Here is a 23,811-nt window from a genome sequence, read left to right as displayed (position 1 = left end):
GAGGTAGTCCCGGGCCAGTGGATAAAAAGTTAAACACCCGAGTCAGTAGAGCCACCAGCTGATACCTAATGGTCTTATAGAAAGCATTTGTGAACCCATCCAGACCCAGAGACTTCCCCTGGGGTAGATCTTTGATTACAGTTGGAATGTCTTTGCCCGTAATCCGGGCATCCAGTTGGGCTTGAATGTCCACAGACAGGCAAGGCAACCTAATCCCCTGTAAATAGTCTTCAGTACCCTGGGGTGTGATATTATTGTCAGTAACATATAACTGTGTATAAAATTCTCGAAAGCAGGCATGAATATCCTGCTTTTTAATAAGGAGATCCCCTTTAGCATCCTGGATTTTCAATGTATCTAGCTGTTTCTTTCTGAGCTGACGAGCCAACAGTTGCCCTGCTTTGTTACCATGTTAATAATGGGATTGCTTGAGTAGTCTAAGTTGAAATTCAAGGTGCTCTAATTGCAGGTATTGCAGTTACTCCTACACCTGGTTAATTTCCTTCCTAATAGATTGTAAGGGTTTCCTAAGATAAGAGCGCTCTTGGGAGGCAAGTCTTTGATGCAGCGCCTGTTCCTGAGCTTACTTTTCCCTTTTCATCCTGACTCCCCACTTAATAAAAAATAAGGCTTGTCCATAATATAACCTCACTGACCTTTCCTAAGTCATTGACTCTCATGAACTGCTGCAGTTCTGTAGTGACGTCCTCGTATACTCTGAGGTCAGCCAGGAGAGATTTATTTTACCACCAAAATGATGGACCTTTATATTGAGAAAGCAACAAAAAGTAATCCACACAATATAAACATATGGATCACATGTACATATACCTAAAGCAAACTTATTGGTAAAAAAGGAAGGAAAAGCCTCAAGAAAGCTCAAAATCAAAAAGAGCTATTCCAATCAAACCGATCTTAGCTTCATAATCGGCAAAAACCTTCCTAAAATGTATGCAATTTCTTTTAGCAATTTAATCAATAAATATAGATAGTGCACTCATTATAATCATCCAGTATTCATATAATTGTGAAAAAGCACTTATCTTTGATAGAAAACAATGATGTGCAGGATAAACATCCAGGTGAATTCTTCCAACTTTTAACTTGCCCCAGGCCAATGATGGCCAGCATTTTGCTTAGCTGTTTCAGGGTCCCAAACAGCAGAGCAGTTCTAAAGAAAAAAGTAAAAATTACAGAAGGTTCTCTACAGTGCAAATAAAGACATGATCCACTCACAATCTCATACTTCAATCAACGGCACTCCAGAGCCATAATAACTGTTGAATCCACGCTGATACATCCAAAATGGCTCCCATTTAAGAAAACAATGACATCAGACGCCATTGCTGACTCAACCTATCAAAAGAGGAATTTTTAAAAATGGCACTATTCAAGCCACAAATTTAACCCCGTCAGTTCAAGTGATTCCAATTTATACATCCATTTCTGCTCAAGCTGGAATAAAATCTGTTGCCGGACTCCTCCTCTGTGAAGTGGGGGCACAGTTGCAAAACCAAACATCTGAGGCCTTGAAATGTATGGCAGTGCTGGACACAATGAGCCATTAAAGGCAGACCAGGCTTATTAGTATGCACTGAACTCTTGTGTTCTGTCAAACATGTTGATAATTTTCGAGAAGTTTGACCAACAAAATCTTTATCACAAGGGCATATCAAGCAATAAATCATATAGTCAAATTTACAAGAAGTTTTAGTTCTCAGATGATAAGTCCTGTGATCCTCTGGATTGATAAACACTGCTGTTTCAAGCAGGACATCACACATAGCACAATCACTGCATTTGAATTGACCTACTGCCCCCGTACACTGAGAGAGATCAATCAGGGGAGTACATAGGACTGCGGGGCTCAGATGCTCCTCTAAATTCTTATTTCGACAAAAAGAAAATCATAGAGATGACTCTTTAAAAATTGGAATGGTCTACACTAGCTCCCAGTGCTTTCTAACAGCTGCAACAACCCGAATAGAAAAAAGGATTATATTGCATGACATATGTTAGAATATCCTCATCTTCGGTAGACATCACTGACAGGTGTCAGAAGAAGATCCCAACTTAGCTCGACGAAAGGCTTTCCAAACAACATCTTTGGGATAGCCCAATATCTGCAGCTTAATAGATAGATCTCTTGATTGTCGTTTAAATTTATTATCAAAGGAACAAATTCTTCAGTATCTAATAAACTGCGAAAAAGGCAGGCTGTTCTTCAAAGAAACAGGATAACTGCTATAGTAATACAAAAACGTGTTCCTATCGGTGCTCTTATGAAACACTGTAGTGCTAAATCCTGTGTCTGTTTTCTTAACTAGAACATCTAAAAAAGAAATCTCAGAGCTATCATAGTGTAGAACAAACTTAATGCATGCGTGACATCCATTTAAATAAGCCACAAATTGATGCAAAAGATCAGTGCAACATCCCATAACACAAAGACATCATCAATATAATGGACTCAAAAGTGTACTCTGCTGAATAGATCTGCGGTGTACACATATTTCTGCTCAAAAGCTCTCACATACAATTTCACCACAGATGGGACCATCATGACCCCCATTGCAACTCCTGAGACTTGTTGATTCATAGTAGTTCTAAACTTGAAAAAAATCATCTTCATGGCTAAACCCGCCATGAAAGAAAGGAAAATGAAAGAAATAGGAACCCTACTCAGAGCTCTATCATCCAAAAACAGCTAGCTTCATCATGTGGGATCTAGGTATTTTTCTGTTCCTGGAGGGCTCACAATCGCAACAAAAATAAAAGAGTTAAAGTGGGATTTGAACCTGGGTCCCTTGGTTTACAGTTCACTACATTAACCACTAGGCTGACCCTCTTCTCTGCATGGATATCTGTGGCCATTTTCTAAGAATGCTGCTACACAAGTGTCCATGTCACTTACTTTCCCCTGTTCAAAATTTTGATGTTTTAGTTTGTAAAATGGATATTCATACTGGGCACTTCCAGTGCATGGACACCCATTTCATATATTTTTGAACAGGCTGTATGCTGTGAAAATTCATGAGAGATGGAGGTTCTTTTGGGATGTTCTGACTTGGACAAGCCTATTCTGACTTGGACATCCTTTTGAAAATGCCCCCCCCCCCCCCACATGTTATAACCAAAGTATTGCTAACAATATTTAACTTGCTATTTAAAATGTCTCCTTCCCCTTGAGTTGTATAGCACCTTCTGTCGCAGATATGATAATAAAATGATATACAGTTTTGGAGTTGCTGAATCTTCATCTGTCTTTTGCCATTTGCGGGACACAAACTGTAGAAGTCTGTCCAACATTGGTCTTAGTTCTCCAATACTGGAGTTGCCAAAACTTCACCTATCTTTTGGCAATTGCAAGACACAGCCATAGAAGTATGTCCAGAATTGGCCTTAGTTCCCACTACCCTTGCCCAACATAACACCTCAACAACCATGTTGTGTTTCCATCCACTTTCTATTTAGGCATCCCCTGTGTTTATATCACAGATTTTTCAATTCCCTCAACATTTATGACTCCACCACCTCTCCTGGAAGGACATTCCAGGCATCCACAACCCTCTCTGTGAAAATGTATTTCCTTACATTGCTCCTAAGTCTACCGTCCTGCAACCTCAATTCATGTCCTCTAGTTCTACTGCCTCTACATCTCTGGGAGAGGTTTGCATGTATATTAATACTTTTCAAGTACTTGAATGTCTCTATCATATCTCCTCTATCTCTCCTTTCCTCTGGCTTAATCATATTCAGGTCTTCGAATCTCTTCTCATAGATCTTCTGGCACAAACTCTGTACCATTTTTGTTGCACTCATTTGGATTGCCTCAAGTCTTTTTACGACCTTGGAATGATACAACCTCCATAACTGGACACAATCCTTCAAAGTGAGGCCTCACCAATGACTTACACAGAGACACCAACATCTCCTTTCTTCTGTTGGCTATGACTCTCTCTGTGCAGCCTAGCATTCTTCTTGCAACAGCCACTGCCTTGTCACATTGTTCTGCCACCTTGAGATCCTCAGACACTGTCACCCCAAGGTGTATCTCCTGATCCATGTATGTGTTTGTGTGTCAATCTCTCACCCCCCTAGTGCATAGTGCTCTTATGAATTTCTACACCCCAAGTGCATCACATTATACTTCTTCTTATTAATTGCCAAATATTGGACCATTCTAATTTTTGTAGATCCCTTCTCATGTTGTATACTCCCTCTACAGTGTCCACACTGTTGCAAATCTTGGACTCATCTGCAAAAAGGCAAACTTTTCCTTCTAACCCTTCAGCAATGTCACTCACAAATATGTTGAATAGAATTGTCCCCAGCATTCCGCTGCTTAACTTTCTGTCCTCTAAGTAAATTCCATTTACCACCACTGTCATCTGTTGTCTGTCAGTCAACCAGTTTCCAATCCAGTTCACCATTTTGTGACCTAACTTTAGCCCATTGAGTTTATTCATGAGCCTCCTATGAGGAACCATGTCAAAGGCCTTACTGAAATCCAAGTAGACTATAACTAGCGTGTGTCTGCTATCCAATTCTTGGTCACCCAGTCAAAGAAATCAATCAGATTCATTTGCCACAATCTTCCTTTTGAAAACCATGGTGCCTCAGATCTTTTCACCTATTGGATTCCAGGAAATTCATGATCTTTTTTTAAGCAGCACCTCCATTATCGTTCTAACCACCAAAGTAAGGCTTACGACCTGTAGTTTCCCACATCTTTTCTATTTTCCACTCTTCTCCAATCCCATGGAACCTCTCCTGTCTCCAAGGATTTATTAAACAAATCTTTAAGAGGACCCACCAGAACCTCTCGGAGATCCCTCAAGATTCTGGGATGGGTCCCATCTGGTCCCAAATCCACCAGTTAGCACTAATTGCCTGCAGCAGCCAGCTAAGTTCTGCAGCTATTTGTGGGCACAGAGATGGCAAGCCTAAATCTGTGTTACAGTTGATTAGATTTAGATCAGTGTTCAGCTGCAACCTAACTGGATAGTTTGCAGCCAAAACTGTGTGTAAACTTAACTGCCTACAGCATAGTTCTTTCAGTCATGGCTCATTGACTTTTTGAAAATGCACCCTTTAGCCTGTTGTCAATTTAACTGAAATATATGCTAGACAAAATTGTAAACACATGTAAGAAACAGAATTTAACCTTCACTTACGAGAAGTCATTCATACTTCATTAAATATTATTATATAGTCACTGACAGAAATAACTTTCTCCATAAGATGCAATTGTGTGGTGCCATCAATATCCTGTTCCATTTCATTCTGCCTATGAAAACAAAATGAATGAAAAACTAATTTTCTTTGGTTTTGTTTTGTTTTCCAAACATCAGCTCTGAGTCTCCACCTCCAACTCAACACGTCTGCAAAAAAAAATATTTCCTTGGACTCTCTATTGCTCCATGGACCTCTTTTGTCCATCCATAGCTTCAGGAGGAGGTAGGAGCAATCCCCTGTTGATCCTGCCCCATCTGTGCCTATTCTACAATGATTTAAGTGCCATTTTCTTGACCGGCAAACATGGAACATTGTGTGGGTCCTGGGTCAGTCAGCATCATTGTGGGATAGGTGTCAATAGGGCAGAAGGAATTATGGATTGTTCCTGCTCTGTTTCAAACTACAGATGGAGTAAAGGGGGGGTGGAATAGGGATAAGGACAGGGGAGGGTTTTTTATGTTTGATAGTGGGCCCAGACCAGACATTTTTGAATAGGGTACTCATTCTAAATTACTGTACAGGGGTCATCTTTGCATAAATATATTTATGGCGCTCATGGATTGCAACTTGCATCTTCATTGGTAAAAGCCGCATAGTCTTCCATATTTTCCTTCAGAGACCCAAACATAATTGTCCCCCAATTATCATTACCATTCCAACACTACCCCTCCCAAAGTAATCAGAGTAAATGGGCATTTTGAAAACAGTTCACGCTTCCTGCTGGTAAAAGAATTTCCTGTTGTTTCTTTTATTTTGTGAGGCTGTCAGCGCCTATTGTTGTTCTTTGAAGCTCTCCAGAAGCTACCACCCTAGGGAATGGCCTAGTCCTGTTTGATGGTTGAACCATCCCTGAACCTCACTCTCTAAAGAAATATTGTGAGTTTAGAGAAAAACCTCTGACAGAATAGAAAGATTTGCTCGAAAAAGTGTAGAAGCTGATAAAAATGTAGTTCCTCATCAAACCATCTTGCTCATTTTATTCTCACCATGCTCTTTTCTAAAAAATTAGAACTCAAGAAACTTCCTCCTGTTCTTACTAAGCTGATTATTATCTATTTAAAATCTTTAAACCAGCTTTGGTATGCCACAAGCTAAGCTAATTTTGAAGAAATGCTAAAGGAAATTAAATATGTGAAAAAACAAGCCAGGTCCCATGGAGTTTGCTCTATTGTGTAGGTTTCATTTGCAAACCTCATTTTGCAAATTCTGTAATTAATCAGCATCACCTCCATCATCAAAAAATATTTCACCACAGGAAGAAAAGCTTTGTCTCCCCCCCCCCCCCCCCCCCCCCCCCCCCACTTTCTCCTGGCTGATCCTTCAGTGACTTTCCCACTTCTATCTTTGCTGTTATAATAGGACCTTGGGCTCTGTTACCTGCATCTCAGAGCAAGGTTGCTACCAAAATGTAGCCTGAATGATTCCAAGGCTCCCTGTGAAGATAAGACTAGATGAGGCAGTATCCATTTCCTGGAGCATGCAGTCATTGTACCCTGGATACAATAGTGGATATTCTTTCCTTCACTCTATTATTACTATAAAAGGGATTCTTGTAATAGCACTGCTGGTTCCAGCTTGACTGCCTTTCCCAGAGCTTTGCAGTGCTATTTTTTGCCTTGGTGAAAAGCGATAAGTTTGCTACCTATTTAGACCGAGATTGCTGTTCTTCCAGTGATGAGGCCATGATGATGAAGATGACAGCATCTCAAATAGGATGGGTCACCTCCTGCCGTCATATCACTTCTGGTGGAAGCAAGCAGGGTAGATGTGTTAGGAAGAGTTTCAGTAGACTTAGATAGATGTACTAAGGAAAGATTTTTTGCTATTCTGAGCTGTAAATTCCTTTCTTTATACATTTTCCCTGTCACTGCTACTACTCTTTGTCAACATCCAGCATTAGATATGTAATATCATTTCTGTCAGAATATTAATCTCAGTGTGCCTTCCCCAAGGTAAAGCTGTAGCCTAGCATTAAATATCTCTTCTTCTCCAACAAAGGATAGAGAAGTTAAAAAAAAAAAAAAAAGAACAACTATCCCCTGTGAATTTTGATGCTTTCTCACTGTAGGTAGGCGGACACTAGCCACCTCCCTCATTTTGTGTATGCATGTTGAGCCAGAGGCTGGCTGATGTATGTTTGTCTGATTTTGTAAAGGGCATCTTTTATCAAAGCTTCAATTTCCTGCAGCTTCAGGAAGGTGAAAAATTCCACATTAGAATTGTACAAGCCAACCATGAGAAGATGTGCAGTTTTGAAACTGTCCAAACAACTTGACTTGCACACTGTTTGCAGTTTTCCTTGTTTGAATTTCCTTGCTTCAATATAAGCATGAGTCTGCACCTCCTTTTTACAACTGTCACAATACCTGGGGCATTTCTGGATAAATCCCTGATGTTTGAACTCAAGCTTTGACATGAGATTGCCCCCCAACCAAAAAAAAAAAAGGAAAAAGGTACAGATCTGTACTCGAACCCCCCCCCCCAACTCTGTAAACCAGTGGAAACACATGAACCTAAAGCAGTTTCCTATGTACCTCTGCACTGCCCTAGTACAAGTGAAGAAGGAACAGAGGAGCACATAGGAATGGCATAAGAAAGTTTGAACAAAAGAGACAGAACAAAACAGTGGATAGGGAGACGGCCCGAGGAGACAAGTGCAGGGGAAAAATAAAGGGGAATACCAGAGTGAACATAGGGCTATAGGCCACAGGGAGGGATGGGATTAAGCATAGAGGGATAAAGAGAAGAGAGTCAAGGGTAGGGACAGAGAACACAAGGGAATGAAGAGAACACAAGTGATGACGGGAAAGAAGAATACGGGAATAGAAGGACAAAAGCACATGGGTGAGAGGTGTCAGGACAGACAGGAATGAGAGAGAGGAGGGAGGATAGAGGTACAAAGGAAAGGGAGAAACTAAAACTCTAAAGTCAGAGATGATTTTGCCTTTTACTATTTTCTGGTATATACAGTTCCAGAAATTACTGTGGAGGTACCAATGAGCCTTTCCAGCAGGTTTGTATATTAACATCTACACAGTGATTTCTAGCACCATCCTGTGTAGTAGAAAACTGTCAGTTAATGCCCCCATCTCTCCTGGCTAATTTCAGATTGACCAAGAGCTAAACGTTCCCAGGTAGGATCCTCACTTTATGCTCTTTTCTCACTTCCCTGCCTTTCTCTAGTTTTCCCTCTGTCCCCACTGGTATACAAGATAATGTTTTTCAGCACTAGAGTAAATCCATATTATTATGTGGCAGCCTGTAAGGTGCTTCATCAAATTGTGAAAGGCTTCATTTTCAAAATCTTTTTATTTATATTGTTTTATATTTCAAGAACGAACACCTTGAGCAGAAATATTTTGAGATAATCACAAGATTTATCCCAACCCCCAAAAATGTAGGATCAAGAAAAATAAAAGAAGCATTCCTATGGTAAATACAGTAAATTATACCCAAATGAAAAACAGTGCACAAATTTTGGGGGAGTCTGGGAAAAGTAAGAGGAGAGCGAAACCAGGAAAAAGATTTTTTGAAAAACAGACAAATTCTAGACAGAGATTCAAGTAAAATCCATTTACATTCGGGCCTAATTAAAGAGAGAATGCAGAATTACTGCATCTTTCCTGGACCACTTTATCACACAAGAACAACACTACCTAGGAAGGCTCATGAAAATTATAAACTACATCTTTGTAATACATGACATATTTACAAAGACATTTTAACAGGAAAGATGCGCCCAACTGTAAAACCCTTGGGCACATTAATAGGAGCTGCCTGCATTTTTCTGGGTCGCCTTGGCAACATCAGGAAAAATAGATACTTCCATATTAAGAATCAAAACATTATGTCTATGAAAATATATTCCTAAGAGGCAATCAAGGTCAGGGCCTAAAGCCAAGGTGAGCAATAGAATTGATGGAGTGGCCAGTATTTCCACAGAGATTTCTAAAATAAATAAATAAATAAATTGTCAGGTCCAAGAAATGACCCTTCCTTAGTGTCTCCTTTTTTTTAAAAATGGAGGTATATAATAAACCCTAGATGCTGATGGTACAGATTGAAGAAGAACCTTCAACATCTCTACAAGATAACACTTAAACATCTCAATGTCTGATATCCCACAAACCTGAGGAAAGTTTATAAGTTGCAAATTACAGTACTATACTGTATTCTCCAAATTTTCAATTTTGACAGCAAAATGCATATTATCCTGGATCATTGTTCCCTGCAGGTCTTCAGACTTAGACAAGATATCCTCCATTTTAGTAACACAATCTTTTAATTTAACCACATATTCTTTACAAAACCCTAATTCAAACTTGTAAGCCTTCTAGGGACAGAGAAAGTACAGTGCACTCCATTTAAGTGCATGTCGGATAAGCGCATGCTCTGTTTAACTGCATGCCATACTTCGGTCCCGTTTTTGGCGCCATCAATTTCTATGGGGACAAACTTTGTTTTTAGTGCACCACTGATAAGTGCAAGATTCGCTTATATGCATGGTTTAAGACCACTCCTCTGCAGGAAAAGACTCCTCATAAGCGCGTGCACTGGCGCGTGACAACCAACGAGATTTCAAATTTACTGCCCCTTTAACTGCCACAGGCAGAATAAGTGAAAGAATGTTGTTAGAGTGTACACTGGGGTCGTTGTCATCGTCGTTGCGCAACTGTAAGACTTTAACACTGGCTGAACAAATAGAAGTTCTTAAAACATTAGAAAACAAACAAAGTCAAGCATCTATTGCTAAAGAATATGGTGTCAATCCCAGTCAAATTTCACATATCTTGAAGCAGAAAGACCAGCTTCTGGAAGACTGGCAAAACAATACAAATCCACACTGGAAACGAAAACGTGCGGGAAAAGCTGAGGAGGTAGAAGATGCTCTTCTTCGGTGGTTTTCTCAAGTCAGGAGCAGACAGTTTCCTGTCATGGTCCATTGCTTATGGAGAAAGCTAATCAGCTAGCTGAAAGTCTTGGACTAACTGAATTCAAAGCCACTGTTGGATGGTTGGAAAGATGGAAGGAGAGGAACATGGTGAAAAACAAGACGCTGATGACTTTGGTTCTGGAAATTGGGTTGTTTCAGTTCTTCCTACCATCTTGAACGAGTTTGCACCTCATGACATTTTCAATGCTGTTGAAAACGGTCTCTACTGGTGAGCGATTCCTGATGGAACACTTGCATTCAAATAAGCCGAAACTACAGGAGGTAAAATGTCGAAGGACCGACTGACGATCCTCCTTTGCTGCAATATGGATGGGAGTGAGAAATTGGAACCACTCATCATTGCAAAGAGCAAACAGCCCCGTTGCTTCAAGAATGTTAAGCGACGTCTTGTGTTATACGAGGCTAACGCAAATTCATGGATGACTGAGGAAATTTGGAAGCAGTAGCTAAAGAAGTTAGACACTAGAATGCGGGCACAAAAGCGTCAGATTTTGTTGCTTAGTGATAATTGTGCTGCACACAGTGATGATGTCAGGCTGTCTATCGTCAAGGTGGTCTTCCTGCCACCAAACACTACCTCTCTGATCCAACCTATGGATCAGGGCATAATAGCCAATTTCAAGCACCATTATCGGGCTCTTGTGCTATGTCGTCTGATGAGCGTTATGGATGACCAGACTGGCAAGGAAAAACGTGCTGTTGAACTGGCTCGTAATCTATCACTGTTGAATTCCCTACATATGCAGAAAGAAGCCTGGAATCATGTTACACAGGCAACCATTGTGAACTGCTACAAGCGGGCAAGCTTTGTTAGGGATGTGGAGAGGGACGAAACAGATGCAGCTGTAGCAAACGCGTCAGATGAACAAGCTATTAACATCCCAGCCTGTGTTACTGAAGAGGAGTTTCATCACTATGTAGCTACTGATTACAATCTACAAACAGCTGACGACAGCACTGATGTCCAGATATGCATCTACACGCAGACAACGGCTGATGATGAAACAGATTATGAAATGAGCAGCGAGGCACATGCTGACGAAATTCAACAACCTCCTGTCACTTTTGCAAGAGCGCTGGAGAGTCTCAACACCGTGCGGGCCTATCTGGAGGCCAATGAATGTCAGTGCTATGACAGTTTTTACCATCTGACAGATGTATCTATGGAACTCACAGACACAAGAGTGTACAGAGGACTATGACGTCAGTTAACGGAGACTGTATAACGTCAGTTAATGGAGACTGTATACTGTACGTGTAATAAACAGTACTGTACATATGTTTATCAGATGTCAAGTTTCTTTGGGTCACAATGGTTAAGTTCTGCTCCAACCCTGTTCCAGCACCTAATGGCCTATCTCCATCAACTGATGGTAAACACACAGTGAAGGAACTCATTGTGCCTGTAGGAACCTCAGGTCCAGAAACAGCAGGAAAGAACCTGGATCTGCCTTTGCACTTGCAGACCATAGAAAACAAGGCGATTGCTAGGTGGAAGAAGCATAGCATACATAAGAACATAAGAGTAGCCATACTGGGTCAGACCAATGGTCCATCTAGCCCAGTATCCTGATTTCCAAACAGTGGCCAAGCCAAGTCACAAGTACCTGGCAAAAACCCAAATCGTGGCAACACTCCACACTACAAATCCTAGGGCAAGCAGTTGCTTCCCATGTCTGTCTCAATAGCAGACTATGGACTTTTCCTCCAGGAATTTGTCCAAACCTTTTTTTAAACCCAGATACGCTTCTGATGCATGGCCTCCATCTAGGTCATGATCTTGGATCCTCTTGTTCAGTGCTTTGTGAATGGCTCCATTACCTTCAGTGGATCCCTATCTGGCTTCCACATTAGCCTGCAGCCATACAAGACTCCCCTAAATTGCTGCAATTTTTATATTTAATTTATACTACATATGGTATTTGCTAATGAAGGTAAATTCAATATACACGTTAGCAAGGTCAGTACACTCTGCTTCCTTTTTTGTGGAGGAAAGACTTCAGACGGGCTTGATGTGTCCTTAGAACTGGATTGAGAACTCCACTATATGTAATAAGCAACTTTTTAGAAGGAACATACAAATCGGAAATGAGATGTACAAGTTGGACGTCTCAAGTTCTCAGTGTGTAGATTTAGGCGCACTGGGTCATATTCTATAACTAGGCACCTAAATTTTAGAAAGCCCATGAAATGCCCATTTCCTCACCTATAACCATGCCTCTTTTTGCCTCTGCGCATTAGAAGTTCAGTGCACATCATTACAGAATACGCTTAGCGAGTTGTGTGTCTAAATTCTAATCAGTGCCAATTAGTGCTCATTTTTGCTTTTTAAGTGCTGTTATCAGCACTCATTAGCTTCTTAAGCCAATTAAGTTACACGTGGTGTTATAAAATCTGTGCCAATTGTGCGCTTAGATTTAGGCGCCGATTGTGGCGCCTAAATCTAGCACACTATATAAAATCTGGGGCTAACCATGAACTTCAGTGGTACTTAGCCAGTTATGTGCTGCTGAAAATTAACAGTTAATTCTGACCAAGTGATTTAGCCAGTCAGTGACCGGCTAAATTGCTATTGGCCAGATAAACTTTTATTTTCCCCAAAACTGTCACAGAGCCTGGTATCCCTTGACACTTTTGCTTTCAAGAGAGAAACAACAAGCACTGGGGAATAAAGCGGAGGGGGGGGGGGGGGACCTTCCCTAATCCCTCCACTGTAACTAGGCGTCTTGGGTAGCAGATGTAAATCCCGATCCATCATTTTCAACCTAGAGGTGCATTTCCCTTCTGAAATGAAGAATACATGCTTATTTTGTAGACCCATCTTAGTCTCACCCAAAAACACACTCAGACCACATCCTCTTGCCAAATGCATGCCTTTCAGTTTTAGACATGTATATCCCGACATTGTAAAATCAAGTTTTAGACTTTTGTGCAAGATAAATGTCTGAACAGTGCTTCTAAAATAAGCACCAATATGCTTGGAGTCCTGCATGGTGTCCTTTTGTCTGCCAGTGCAATTTCAGCCATGGCCACCAAGAAGTGGGGTTTCTAGTATACACTGTTTATATTCAGAATCGGAGTAATTCTGTATATGGCAATTAAAAATCGGCACCGTAAAACCATAGTTTATAGATTATGCTCACGCAACATTCTTGCAACTAAAATTTAGGTGCACCCATTTAGGCCTCCTAAAACTAGGCCTAAATACCTGCACATAAGTTAGGCACAGGTCGAGTGTATTCTATAATAGTGCACATAGTTTTTTTTGAAACACCCACAACACATCCATTCACGCCCATGGCCACACCCCCTTTTTGACTGTGCACATTAGAATTTATATGCATCTTGCAAAGGACTCAAATACAAATCAACTTACGCATCCAGTTTCTCCTACACAACCACACAACTGTGGAATGCATTACCAAAAGCCTTGAAAACGACATGGACCACCTAAACTTCCGGAAAAAACTAAAAACTAACCTGTTTTAAAAGGCATACCCTACCAATCCAACATAAATGCCTGGTCTCTGCAACTCAACAAAACTAAAGTATGTAATGGACATAACACAACTCCTCCGTTGTACGATTCCCTAATGTGACTGTGCCACATGAACTTTATCTTACCACAACATCACTTTGTATTTGTTTACAGCGGAGTCTCCAAACACCTCTCCAGAACTATGTAAGCCACATTGAGCCTACAAATAGATGGGAAAATGTGGGATACAAATGTAACAAATAAATAAATAAGATTACCCGTCGTTTGTTCGCATTAATTCTGATTAAAGCCAATTAGTACCACTAATTGGTTAAGTACCAATTATTGGCGCTGATAGGCTTGTTCATCAATTAAGTTGTACGTGTAATTTTGGCCATGCGTCCAAATTAGTGCGCAGAACTTAAGACGCCATATATAGAATTTGGGGGAATGTGCACATGTTTATAAAGTATACAGAGTGGGCTAGATTCAATAATTGGCACCCAAAGTTAGGTGCTGGGATGATCTGCACTAAGTCAGTATTCTGTAAAGCTTGGAGCCTTCATTATATAATGCTAGCTTAGCACACATTTTTGTGCCTAACTTTGGACACAACCATTTATGCCTACCAAAAGCTGGTGTGAATGCTGATGCCCAACTGATGGCAGTTAGTTGCACAAATGTAGGTATTCTATAATATCACACCTAATTTCTGGGAACACCCCTGACCCGACTATGTCCCTCACATGGTCACACCCTCTTTGCAGTTGCACACTATGGCAGGGGTGTAGCCAGACTTTGGCGGGAGGGGGGTCCAAAGCCCGAGGTGAGGGGGCACATTTTAGCCCCCCCCCCGGCGCTGCCGACCCCCCCAACCCCCCAACCCCTGCCAGCCAGAGTCCCCTTCAGCGCCGGTCTCTGAGTCGGGTGCATTCACTGATCTGGATTCTGTTTTTGTGAGTCCTGACGTCCTGCACGTTCCTACGTGCAGGACGTCAGGACTCAAAGAAACAGAATCCAGATCAGCAACGTGCCGGAGACCAGCACTGAAGAGGACTTTGGCTGGCGGGGGTTGAGGACCCCCTCCAGCAAAGGTACCTGACAGCGGTGGCGGGGGAGGGTTGGCGGGGGGGGGGGGGGGTCGAATGTGGCGGGGGAGGGTCAGCGGTGGGGGGTGAAAGCAGGGGGGCCACGGCTAAATATGCGGGAGCCCATGCCCCCGTGGCCCCACGTAGCTACGTCCCTGCACTATAGGCCCCTTTTACTAAGCAGTGGTAAGCCCAATGCGGGCTTACCGCTAAATAGGAAGTTCTGCCTTGCTACCGCAGAAGCCCAGTGGTACTTCCCACCTCTAGTGCGCTGTCATATCTGGAGCTACAACAATAGATTTATTTTTGTAGTGCCAGAGTGTATTCGGCGATAATCGGGTAGTGCGCACCACCAGGTTAGCACGGGAGCCCTTTCTGCCACCTCAATCAGTGACAGTAAGGGCTCACCCCCCGAAATGGCCGCATGGCAAGTGCTTTCCTTGCCGCATGGCTATTTCCTACAGGAAAGAGAGACTTCCCTTTTACCCGATGCAGTAAAAGGGGGCCTCTGCACACGTGAAAAAGATGCACCAACGCCAGCGCCCCTTATGCCGCAGCTTGGTAAAATGGGCCCTATGACATTTAAGTGCACATTATAGAATAAGGCGTACGGCAGATCTGTGCAGAAGTCCTAATTCCTGCCAATTTATGCTTAACTTCAATAATTGATTGTTAGCAGCTTATTGACTAATTAGTTTATGCGTGGATCTGGAAACCATTCAAAATCCAGGGGAGTAAGTTGTCAGGGAAAGCATGTGCTCAGCTACAAGGCACAACTGCATATCCCTTTGGACTGGAAAAAGCAGAGCCAACAGACTGAATGACAGGAGAAGTCACTGTGGTGGGTGGTTTGGCCTGCTTAGCCTAGGGGCAACTAAACAGTATGGCAGTCAGGGTGATAAAGAGAGATAGTGCTACAGTCAGGTTGAGGAGAAGGGAAGACTTGAGTGCTTTGTTGAGGCTTATAGAGGAAGAGAGAGGACAGAGAGAAGGACAGAAAAGGCTGGGAAGGAGAGCAGGAGCACTGATGAGGAAGAGGGAGCAAAGGGAATAGAAATAAGGGAAGCGAGAGGTCAGATAGTTGAGAGAGAAACGGGAGGAGGTGCAAAAGGAAGGGAGAGGTAAATGGTAAGAACAGTAAAGGGAAAGAGGATAGAGGGATATTCATTTCACTACCAGTGCTTTGCTGGTTATGCTTTTTGTGTGACATTGTTGCACAGGCCTTAAACCTCCATTGGGGATTTGAGCTGCTGACAGTACTGACTTCTTGCTGCTGCTGTTAGCTGTGGCAGTACAGCAGTTTTACACTTCTGTTCTGTAAGAATGCAATAGTCAGTACTATGCTTTCGTTATATTTCCCCTGTGTTCTGAGAACAGTATGATGAAACAAACGTAGACTGACACTTGTTTCGTAATTGAAAAATACCAGACCTCTCAGGAGGAAATAGTAACCTTTACCATTGTCCCTTCTTAAGAGAGGGCCAATGGAAGTCTGATATAATCTTTTATCAGTTACCTTCTCATCCCTGTGGTTTAATAAAATCTCATTGCTAGATCTTATTTTCTGAATATGCCATAGGGTTTTCACTTTCTAAGGTTTTGTTTCTTTATTTAATAAAAAGAAATATTTCCCTGAAGGCAAACAGATAAAAAGTCACGTCACATAAGTGCCGGATGGGGCAATCTTCTAGGGCTTTCTAGACATTTCTCATACTTCTGTTTCTCTCTCTTTGTTTTTTTTTGTTTTTTTAATGTGTGTGTCTGTTGTCTTCTTCGGCCTTTATTTTTTTGCATTTAGTTTTTCTCAGGTTTCTGGCATTGAAAACATTTTTATTTACTTTATAACCACTCTGATGAACTATGATTATCTCTACCCTGTAATGCGATGTGCCTACTGAAACTTTGATTTTCCTTCTCAGTTTGTCTTTATTTTATGTTCATACTTTTTATTATAATACAGCACCAGCACCAAAGGAAACGACATAAAAAAACAACAACCATTTGGCATAAGTTACATCAGACCCCCAACCCCTCTCCACCCCCAATTCCCTCCCTCTAAAAGAACAGCATTCCAGCCAATCACATCTCCTCTCAACAGAAGGTTTTGTTTCTTATAACCGCCTGGATAAACATCAGTAAATCCCATACCCCTTTCCTCCCCTCACATACTTACAACAGAAAGGTACAGCATACCAATATAACATTGAAATTCCATCTCTAATGATTTACAGTTTGTTCAGAATTAACTCCTTGCTGCCAGTATTTATATGTACAAGTCCCAAATGAGAAGAAATTGCTGTTTGCGTTTTGAGGTACTATTGTGCCTCCTTCGTCTACCAAGTAATCAACATGTGAAGCTGATTTCTCCATTTCCAATAGGCAGGATGATGTCACAGACTGCAATATACATTTCCATTCCCCCAAATTCATTTTACAAAGCACCGGTTTCTTTTCAGCTTGTCTTTATTTTAAAGAAAACTGTCATCTTCATTTGGTTTCATCTCATTGATATTTTCTGACAATGGTAGAGAAACATTTGCCTGCTCTGCTTATTGATAAACCTGCCCCTGTAAATAGAAATTATTCCTCTCTGCCTCTCCTCCATCTCTCTTTCTGTGGCAGCCACCTCTTCTACTCCTTCACACAGTGAGCTATGAGACATCCTCTGACCATTTCTTTTTTTCTTCTTCAGTGAAAACTACCTGATCCGCTGGGCCAGCACAGGTGTCCCCAAGGACATTGAACTTCTTAACAACCTGAAAGTGATCTTCACTGTAAGTACATTGTATCTGCACCCTTCCAGTCTATTTCCCATTGCATTGTGGATGTTCATGGTCACTTTGGTAAGATGACCCATCATTCCACAAGCATCATCTCAGCTCTTGAAGTAGTTTGTCTCTCACCTCCAGTGTGTTACAGAACCGTGAGGGACCAAGATGTCCTCCGTTGGAGACATACAGAACACCTCATATGAAACTAAAATAATATTCCTAGACTCAAGCTAAAGCACATAAGTAGCAGCAAGCATATCAAATGAATAAATGAAATGGTTTAGACCAGGGGATCCAGGAATAGATTTCCTGGCTATCTGATATACTTAGACCTTGGGCATACCATAATGATGTTGTGATTAATGTGGTGACCCTTGCCAGACAGTGACACAGGAAGCCACACTCTAGCATTTGAGGCTGACCATAGTTCCCTTAGGTGCCCAGGCATACCTCTGAAAACAGATTATGAGGGATAAGATCTTCTTTCCATCTCATCTGTTTTTAGGGAGTAAAAAAAAACCATGACTGGAATATATTTCCTCATAGCCTCATGCAGAAAAAACCTAGACTGGTGCTTTGGTTCCTTCTAGAACAGCAGTTCCCAAATCTACTCTGGGGGAACCCCCAATCTGTTGGGTTTTCAAGATAGCCACAATTTTTGCGTTCTGTGAAAGCATTGTATGCAAAAGTTATTGCAAGAGTATTCATTGAAGATATCCTGAAAACCCAACTGGCTGAGATCTCCCAGGATGGATTTCGGAACGACTGCTCTAAAGTATCTTCCTTCTTTGTGAAAGCTACATACTGAATTTTAGAAATCAATAAAGGCTGTCCTTAACAAAGTTTCCAAAAATGTGTAGATGTTGTGTAGATGTGGTTACTTTAACAGAGCGACGATAAGTGTTAAAAGGTAAAGAGATCTAATTTAAGTAAGACTGTCATTTGGAAGAGGTCTTGTGATCAAACTGGGGATTTTTCTGTGCTTATGCTACTGTGATCAACAATTTTACTCCAATAAACCCAGCCTGCAAGCTGATGCTGGCATATTGTGTGGGATTTCTAATTTTATTTATAAAATCTTGTATTCTGTACCATCTACAATTGTTACCTTTTACTGCAATTTCCATATTCTCTGGTTATTACAGTGCAGCATGTGTCTCTATTGTAGCTTATGATCTTGCAAGCCACTATATTTAGCAAAGGTAATACTGGAATATAAGGGCTCCTTTTTAAAGCTAATGGGAAATCTGAAAAGAATCATCAGTTTGAAAAAAAAAAGTAGAAATCACAATGTGTTAAAGAAAATAACAAACCTGAAATCTGTCAAGTAATACTGTCAAAACTTTAATGTCTTATTGTTGTTTTCTCTTGAGAGAATGACAGTTTCCCTACGTCCTGCCCCAATAAGCAAAGATTTCATCACAAGTGCTTGATTTTGTTTGTTTTTAAATAAATGAGTTTTCCAAAAATGTTTCTGTACAATGGGAGTATGTTATTCTTGCATTATCAGAAATCAGGTGCTTAAGAATAAAGCTCAGTACATATGAGTTTTAAAATCATTACAGTAGTAATGTTAATAGCACAGACACCTGAAAAGAGACGGAAATTTGCCATGATCCCCAGTCCTTCGATAGTCATCTGGGAAAACTGTGGTTCACTCCTCACTCTTTGGTAGTGCTAAATTTAAATTTTTCAAAAGGATGAAAAAAGATAACTTTTACTAAACAAACTATGCTTAAAAAGAAACATTAAAAAAAAAACAACCCCTTGTAATCTTGAGCTCTATATTTCTAGGCCCGGGGAAGAGAGACCTATTTGTCAGGCCTAGAGTGTATACATCCAGTCCATAGGCACTGGGTAGATATGGAAGGAGGAAGAAAGTGAAAACAAAATTGGAAAAACCTATGGTTCTAGTTGCTGATGACAGCTTATAGTACCAAAGCCTAGTAGAGAGTGGAAGCAGCTGGGTGAAAAAATATAAAGAAGGCATCTGTGGGTTTATCCCATAAGATGTCATAACATGACTGAGCCAAACCTTCCCATAATCCTAACATTAGGATGGGGGTGGAAGGAGGAAGGAGGGGCGTGGAATGTTAGGTTGAAGTGAGAGGCACCAATCAAGAGAAAAGGTGCTCTAGGAAGAGAATGTTGAAGTTTTGGTGGGCAGAATCTTTTATGAAGGCCTGGGTGAAGAGAGGTTTTTGTGACCCACCCGTCCTCCCAAAAAGGGGGTAGAGAGGTAGTAGGAAGAATATTTAGTGGATGTGTTGGGGATTGACTCATTTACGAGCAAAATCTTTGTTAGGGGTGAGATTTTGGTGTCATGTTGCAATGGTCTGGTATGGGCCATTCCACTTTTGGATGGTAACTGATGTGCATTCTAAATGAAGAATTTAACAGGGGTCAAAAAAAAGAGTGGGAAGGGGTCCATGTGAGATACTGCCATGGGTCAAAAAGGGGGGGGAGAAGACAAGGTCTTACATTACCACCAGCTATGCCATGTGGGGGTTTTGTGCAAGATATGTTAAAAGTACTGGTTAAGGCTCTGTTTACTAAGCCATGCTAGAGGCACGTTAGCTTTTTTAGCACGCACTGACTGTGTAGATGCCCATGATATTCCTAAGGGCATCTACACGGTTAGCATGTGCTAAAAATGCTAGCACACCTTAGTAAACAGGGCCCTTAGTTTGTTATTGAATAATCAGTAATTGACAATTGATGTTTATATTATTGAGAAGTTATTACATTTTGATTTTTTGTATGTGGACCGACATATTTAATTGTGTTAATTTTGAGTAATAAAGCTTTGGCTAGTTATTGCCACATGCAAATGACTTACTCTATTTTTTCATGGTGAGACCAGGGGCGTAGTTTTGGTTCAGGCCCACCCAGCAGTGGAGGCAGCGGAGCGGAGGGAGCAGGCTGAGCTCCGATCCCGCATCTGCCTCCCCAGCCCGCCACTGCCCCGCCCCCCGCCGCCGCCGCCCGCCGTACCTTTAAATATTACAGTTTTGCTGGAGTCACGGGCAGCCGGCATTGAAGACATCGGCAGGCTTACGCCAGTTCCAGCAGCCTTCCCTTCCCTCGTTGCAAGTCGGATGATGGCTCCGCCCTCTTCTGACGTATTTCCTGTTTCTACGAGGGCGGAGCCATCATCCGACTTGCAACGAGGGAAGGGAAGGCTGCTGGAACCGGCGTAAGCCTGCCGATGTCTTCAATGCCGGCTGCCCGCGACTCCAGCAAAACTATAATATTTAAAGGTACGGCGGGCGGCGGTGGGCGGGGGGGGGACCGGAAGGAAACAGGGCAGACAGGAGAGGAGGGTTGCTGCACATGGTGGAAGAAGGGGAGAGGAGAGGGCAGGGGAGAGGAGGGTTGCTGGATGAAGGGAAGGGGAGAGGAGGGTTGCTGGATATGGTGGAAGAAGGGGAGAGGAGGGTTGCTGGATGGAGGGAAGGGGAGAGGAGGGTTGCTGCACATGGTGGAAGAAGGGGAGAGGAGAGGGCAGGGGAGAGGAGGGTTGCTGGATGAAGGGAAGGGGAGAGGAGGGTTGCTGGACATGGATGGAAGAGAGGGAAGGGAGAGAGAAGAAATGCTGGACATGGATGGAGGGGATGGAAGAATGAGGAAGGAGATGAGATGAGGGAAAAGGAAGAGAGGAGAAAAACTGCACATGGATGAAGAAAATAGGCAGAAGCTGGATCCACTAGACAGTCAAGTCTGCAGAGGACCCAGCTTTTACTTATGGATATAGAGCAAGAAATGAAGAAGAAAGGAGGAAAGTAAAGAAATAAATGGAAAGGAAGCCCTGGAAACGGAGTTAAGAGGACAGATAGCAGCAGAATCGGATACTGGGCCAGCATGATCAGAAAAACAAAGTCACCAGACGACAAAGGTAGAAAAGATCATTTTATTTTCATTATAGTGTTTGGAATATGTCCACTTTGAGAATCAGGTGCTCAACATTAAAAGTTTATATTTATTTACTTATTTATGGCATTTTATCCCACATTAAACATGAATTAAATTGGAACCTGGGATCAATTAATTTTTTTTTCCTGGAGACAGTAATGCATTGCCCCCCCCCCCCCCCCAGGCTCTCTCCCCGGCTATAGCCAGCTCTGCAATTTTGAGGAGAGGTGGATGGGCGCAGAGGTGGACCGGGGAGAGAGCCTGTTGTTAAACATTTACCAGCACACCACTGTCTAGTGCCCACCCATCCAACCTGTTGGCCCACCCAAAAATTGACTTCTGGCTACGCCACTGGGTGAGACTACCAGTGAAGAGGATGGGAAGGGGAAGTGTGAATGCTATGTTATGGCTCTGTTCTGAAGGTCTAGAAGAGCTATTCAAAGTTCAATTATATTGAAAACATGAGGCTGTAGAGTTTCCATTGCTACCAGGTCAGTTTTGTAGGCTAATCCAATCTTGGTCATTTTGCCATATTTTGAGACTTGAAGACCTTTCCCTATTGCATAACAGGACTTCTAGTCCTAGAAAGCTGTGTAGTAGGTGTAAGAAAGCCAGATGTAAATTAGTCTGACAAAATTGACCTAGGATCGCTAAACAAACTGGACAGGATATTCAAAATAATTCAAATGACCAGGAGATGCTCCTGGCTATATCAATGGCTTATCCAAAGCTATTGAGGTATATTCAGCAGCACTTAATATTCCCCCTAACCAGCCATCCCCTAACTGGCTAGGTTATGGGTGGGCTGGAGACAGGGCATGGGCAGAGCCTAATTTTAGCTGGTTAGCAGCAATTTTCAGCTCATTAACCTGTTAGGTAACCTTATAAAGTTAGGACAGCAAAGGACAACCCTAAGTTGTATTTATTTATGTGGATTTTGCTCACACCTTTTTCAGTGGTAGCTCAAGGTGAGTTACGTTCAGGTACACTGGCATTTCTCTGTTGCTGGAGGGCTCACAATCTAATTTTGTGCCTGAGGCAATGGAGGGTTAAGTGACTTGCCCAACATTGCAAGGAGCAGTAGTGAGATTTGAACTAGCCACCTCTGGATGTTAAGACTAGTGCTCTAACCACCAGGCTACCCAGAAGTTAACTGGGGCCCACTTTGAATATTGGCTGGCACCTGGGTAACTTCTAGGTGACAACTGATACCCAGAACTGACCCTGCCATTGAATATCTAAGGTCAGTTCAGCCCATGGCTCTGAGTGACTCAGACACCGCTTACCACTATGGGTTGAATATTGGGTAGACTGTCAAGTGAGCAAGGACATGTTCATGAAACTGTTTCTTCCTTATAGCAACCAAGAGCTAGGATTGTTTAAGACCTGGAAACTGTTTCATGCAAATCCATCATGTTGCCTGACTTTTTCTTTAAAAATGGATGTTCTTTATTTTAAATTGAGAACTCAAAACATAATTCTCATTGTTCGAATGACTGATCTAAAACTACCATGGAGCTGAGGGGAAAAGGTTAACAAATCATCCTGTCAGGCTCCTCTGCAATTCTTGAAAGGTAGCATCTACTCCATGATTGGTTTTAGATGTGATTCTGTTTTACTGATGCCTAATAGTAATATCTAAAATTTTATTTTCCATTAGTTTCAATAAATAGAGTACAATAACCATGTTTCTTAACAGTGAAGAAGAAGAGGGCACTGTGGGGAAAAAGTGGCCTGGTGGTTAGAGGAATAGGCTGCAAGTGAGGGAATTTTTAATGTTAATTTCAGATCCATCTGATCGTTGGGTTTGGATGAGGGGGGGCACTAGACTACTAGGGCTTTTAAGTTGTTTTTTTGAGGGGGGACTCATGTTAGGAGGCCAGTGGAGAAAGTGACATGTCAGGGGAAAGGGAAGGGGTTGGATCGGCGGGTTGAATCAGGCCAGGGAGCTACTAGACAGGGGTTTTGCCAGTGGCTTTTTTTTTTTTTCAAATGTCCCCATTCCTGTCAGTGTATGAGGCAATCACCACTCATGCACTGACATGAATGGGGTCATTTTGCAATGAGCTGTAGATTACTGCTGTGATTTTAATGTGGCAGTAATGTGCATGTTCATTGCCTACTGCATAGGGTGAATTTTTTTCTTTATTAATTTTGTGATAGATTTAGATTTATTAATTTTTTCTAGCCTGCTCTTATCCAGAGTGGGTCACAAAAAACAGAAAAAGAATCAAAGCACAAATACAGCAATCAATTGAAACAACAAAAAACACTTTAAACAAAGAAAGTCTCACATGCTGTGTCCAGAATACAGGACCACTGGTTTCACACTTAAATCATAATGACAAATTGTTCTACTCAGTTGGACCT

The 23,811-nt window shown here is 41.8% G+C and overlaps 1 protein-coding gene across 1 annotated transcript in view; it reads left to right on the top strand.

The window, feature by feature from the left end:
* The window catches only part of LOC115461208 (dedicator of cytokinesis protein 2-like), a 1,592,043-nt gene that overhangs the window by 190,931 nt on the left and 1,377,301 nt on the right, over window positions 1-23,811 (top strand). The window contains 1 exon segment of the mRNA XM_030190877.1: window positions 17,451-17,532. Within this exon segment, the coding sequence (XP_030046737.1) occupies window positions 17,451-17,532 (82 nt within the window).

This window comes from Microcaecilia unicolor, chromosome 2 (genome assembly GCF_901765095.1).
Source record: "Microcaecilia unicolor chromosome 2, aMicUni1.1, whole genome shotgun sequence".
NCBI classification, from domain to species: domain Eukaryota; kingdom Metazoa; phylum Chordata; class Amphibia; order Gymnophiona; family Siphonopidae; genus Microcaecilia; species Microcaecilia unicolor.
The sequence above is the reverse complement of the archived record's forward strand: the minus strand, read 5'-3'. Positions and strand labels throughout refer to the sequence as shown.